Source organism: Elaeis guineensis, chromosome 1, assembly GCF_000442705.2.
Source record: "Elaeis guineensis isolate ETL-2024a chromosome 1, EG11, whole genome shotgun sequence".
Taxonomy (NCBI): Eukaryota; Viridiplantae; Streptophyta; class Magnoliopsida; order Arecales; family Arecaceae; genus Elaeis; species Elaeis guineensis.
This window is the reverse complement of record NC_025993.2, coordinates 115,252,249-115,256,799: the sequence shown is the minus strand read 5'-3', so window position 1 is coordinate 115,256,799 and position 4,551 is coordinate 115,252,249. Positions and strand designations below refer to the sequence as shown.

The following is a 4,551-nucleotide window of genomic DNA, read 5'->3' as shown; positions in this document are numbered from 1 at the left end:
AGGTGCTAGATAACCCATTCACAGAAGAGAAAATTATCAGAGCAATCTCCAGTCTAAGGGCAAGGCTCCAGGCCCTGATGGGTTTCCAAATGAATTTTGCCAGATCTATTGGAAAATTATCAAGGTTGACATCCTCCACTTCTTCGACCAGTTCTATGCTTGCCAAACTGATATTTTCAGACTGAATTATACCTTCATCTCACTCATCCCCAAAAAACAAGAATGCAAAACTGTCCATGACTCTCGCCCAATCAGCCTGATGAATGGAATCCTCAAAATTTTTATCCAAAGTGTCGAGCATCCGTCTATATAATCTCATCGGAGGCATCATTCCAGATGGCCAGGCACATTCAAACAACAGCAATAGAGATCCTCTCTTATAATCAAAAGAAGAAAAATCCAGGTATTCTTCTAAAATTGGACTTCAAAAAAGCCTTCGATCGTGTTAGCTAGCCATTCCTACTAGAAATACTAAAGGCAAGAGGATTCAGTGACAAATGGTGCAAGTGGATGGACTGCATTCTCACAACAAACAAGGTTGCTCTTCTCCTTAATGGAAATCCATTGAAATGGATCAAAACGAAACAGGGCTTAAAACAAGGGGATCCATTATCTCCCATTCTTTTCATCCTGGTAACAGACGTTCTGAACTAGATACTTAAGTTATCAGCTAAACATGGTCTAATTGCTGGTATGGGTTCTTCATCCACCATCGGCAAAATTACTTGCTTGCAGTATGCTGACGGTATTATCCTATTTTCTGATGCAAATCTTCAGCATATTCAACACCTCAAATTTGTGCTTTACGTCTTCAAAATTCTATCCGGACTGAAGATAAACTTTGATAAGAGTGCACTTTACACAATTAACTTATCACAAACATAAGCCAGAAGATTTGAAGCGACGTTGGGATGCAAGCTTGCAAGTTTGCCCGCCACATATCTTAGCTTTCCTCTGTCAATTGGCCATATGAAAGCAGCTGACTGGAACTAAATACAGAAGGTAGACAAGAAATTGGCTTCTTAGAAAGGTAAGCTATTATCTATGGGAGGACGCCTGTCCTTGATTAATTCAGTCTTGACATCATTGCCTTCATATTGGATGTCAAGCTACCATCTTCCCACAATAGTAAAGAAGGAATTTTTTTATTATGGAGAGGGCATAAGCAATGCAACAGAGGACATTGCTTACTAAGATGGGAAAATGTTTGCAAGCCAAAGAAGCTTGGAGGTTTGGGTGTTTTAAACCCTAGACTTTTCAACAAATGCCTACTCCTTAAAAGATGGTGGAGATATATGAATGAACCTACAAAACATGGAGAATGTTAATTCAGAATGCATACTATGGCGACATGAATGTTCTTGCAGTGCCAATATCACGATCTTTGCAGGCATCTGAGTCTTGGAAAAGTATCCTAAAGGTCCGCCCGCTGTTCAATGTTTGCATTGAAAGCAGATTAGAAAATGTAGAACGGACTCTCTATTGGATTGACTGCTGGTTTGAAGGAAATTATATGCAAGACCTGTTCCCAAATCTCTTTAGATTTACGCTTTCACCGAATATTACGGTCCATGAATTTCTTCATGCTGCAGATAGACAATACAACTTCTGGGACCCCCTTAACTCTACTGCTAGATCAGAATTCAACCACTTGCAGATTCTTTTAGGATCTATTCACCTTCCTTCTGATACTGACACCCTACGCTGGAGATGGACAGCCAATGAAATCTTCTCTGTCAGCAGTGCATACAAGTTCTTTATTCATAGTGGGATGATCTCATGGTTCCCCATGACTATTTGGTCCCTACCTATCCCAACCAAAGTTAAAATAATCTTCATGTGGCTAATCTTCCAACAAAGTTCTCACTGCTGATAATCTACGTAAGCGTGTATTCCCAGCACCTATTCACTATCCTCTATGCTGTTCTACAGATGAAAGCGTCGATCATTTATTCCTTGCATGCCAGTTTTCCTCTCAGGTTTGGAATGTGATCATGCAGTGTCTTTCACTTCCTCCTCTACCACCTACTGTTCAAGGCCTACTGGGCGATTGAATGATTAATTTAAAAATAGGAAATGCTAAACAGGCAATGTATAGCGTAGTTTCAGCAATTCTGTGGTGTCTATGGAATGAACGAAATAGAAGGATTTTAACTTTGAAGCATACTTCTATAGAAAGACAATTGAGACAGGATTAGCAATATTAAAGGACTGGCTTCAAGCTGCTAAATGGTGCAAACAAGAGCTGACTACACCTCTGTTTAATCAATGAGGGGCCTGCTAACAATTTCATCCAAAAACCCGAAAAAATGGCAGTTGAAAATTGACAATTGGGTGGTGCGACACACCTTGGGGAGGACATATTTTGGAAGTATGCTAATGTCTATCAGCAAGTTAATCTGAATCAAATCAATCTGAAGTAATATTTATCACTTCAACAACATAAATGCTCTCAAATTTTATAGATGAAAGTTCAGCACATGCGTATTCCAAGCAAAGACTTCTCTAGTTGTTTGAAGCATCACAACTCTAGCCATGATTGATATTCCCAAATCATAAAGCATCATGCACATAATTTTTCCCATGGTTGTGCAGACTCTTCTTGATCCTAATCTTACATGGGTAGATGACTGAGCACTATAACTCATATGATTTATGGCTATTTCATGATGTGGTTTATGGCTACAAGGTGAAGATCAGAACTCCTGTGCACCGTAATGCCTGGTGCTTCATTCATGTCGATATCTTCTCTGCTCGTCCCAACAGGCAGTTCCCAGTCGAAATGGTATAACATACTTGCAAGTGCTAGCTCCACTGTCAAAGCCCCAAAATTCATTGCAGGGCACATTCTTCGACCGGAACCGAATGGTATCAGCTCGAAATTGTGGCCTTTATAGTCGATAGAACTATCCATGAATCTCTCAGGAATGAACTCTTCAGGGTCATCCCATGATTTAGGATCTTTTCCTATCCCCCAAGCATTGACATACACTCTCGTGTTTGGCAGGATATCATATCCATGAATCCTAGAGTGTCTTATGGACTCTCGAGGAATTAGTAATGGGACAGGTGAATGCAGCCTCCATGTCTCTTTCACCACAGACTTGAGGTATTGAAGCTGGTGAAGATCTCCTTCTTCCACCTTTCCTTCAGTTCCTAAAGAGGCTCTTATTTCTTCTTGTGCTTTCTTCATCTGTCTTGGGTGTCTTCCAAGCTCCGCCATAGCCCATTCTAAGGTTGCAGAAGCTGTATCCGTTCCGCCAAACAAGATATCCTTAGCAAAAGAAAAGAACAAAATGCGCTTTAAAATTCAGTTTAATGGAACTACATAAGAATCTTAAGAAACTAAGGACATCAGTAGAGCCTTGTACGGTTCCAAAATTAAGCACGAGTTGCGAAGTTATTGGATTTTTTGACAACAAAGAAGCGAAAGTTAATTAACTATGCAAATTTTGATGAAGGATATGAGGTTTAAGAAACAGATACCGTTAGCACTGCCTTTATGTGATCTTTTGTTACATGTCCATCCTTTTGTAATCTAAGCAATACATCAACTATGTTTCATGTTCGGGTCTCATCCTCCGGTGGTCAAGGTGCTCCCTGATGACCTGCTCATAGAACGCATCAAGCATCCTGAAGTTCTTCTCAAGCCTGCCTGCTAGTCCAGTTAGCTTGTCCATCCAGCCTATTGATGGGAAGAAGTCTGCAATACAAAAACTGCCTACCAATGCCTGCGTTTCGTGAAGAAGCTTGTGAAATATGCCCCTCTCATAATCACCTTCTTGATACTTCTTACCCATCGCAGCTCTGCATATTATGTTATTTGCCAGTGTCATCATCAGCTTGCTAAGATTTATAGGAGTTGCTGAAGAGTGGGAGATGCTATTGATCATTAGTGAAATCTCTTCTTCCCTTATAAATTGAAATGATTGCACCCTCTTGGCGCTGAAAAGTTCGAGGATGCATATCTTTCTCATCTCTCTCCAATATTCGCCGTAGGGTGAGAAGCTTATAGTCGAATAGTTGTAAGACAATTTATCGGCAGCAACAAGGCGAGGCCTCGAGCAGAAGTCGAGATCATGAGTTTTCATTACTTCTCTGGCCATCTCAGCAGATGAGATTACTACTGTTGGCATGCTGCCTAGTTCCAAATACATGAGAGGGCCATATTTTTGAGAGAGTTGCCACAAGGAGTGATGAGGCAGCCTACCAAGTTGATGCAAGTTCCCAATTAAGGGAAGCTTCTTCGGGCCAGGAGGGAGCCTGTACACAGCGTTTCGTTGTTCCATTTTTTTGTATCTGAAAGAAAGAAGGGAGATAAGTGTGACAAAAAGAAGCCATGCGAATATGATCCAGATAGCCATTATTACTAGGAGGCAGAGAGGCAAAGAGATGGAGGTTGATCTTATTTGTAGCAGCCCTGGTCCTAGAGAGGACAATCTATTAGGGATTCTTAGTATTTCAGGAGTTATTAAATATGCGCCACAGACTTCATATCTGATCGTCATCAGAAAATTCCAAGCTAGTCTTGAAAATATCAATGCAGGAATT

General features: G+C 40.7%; 1 protein-coding gene across 1 annotated transcript; it reads right to left on the bottom strand.

Annotated features, from left to right (window-relative positions):
* Window positions 1-2,433: 2,433 nt before the first annotated feature.
* LOC105037572 (cytochrome P450 71A9) lies at window positions 2,434-4,551 on the bottom strand. The gene is given in 3 exon segments (XM_010913218.4): window positions 2,434-3,274; window positions 3,487-3,560; window positions 3,563-4,551. Coding segments are annotated over 3 exon segments (1,635 nt in total). The 5' UTR covers window positions 4,509-4,551; the 3' UTR covers window positions 2,434-2,659.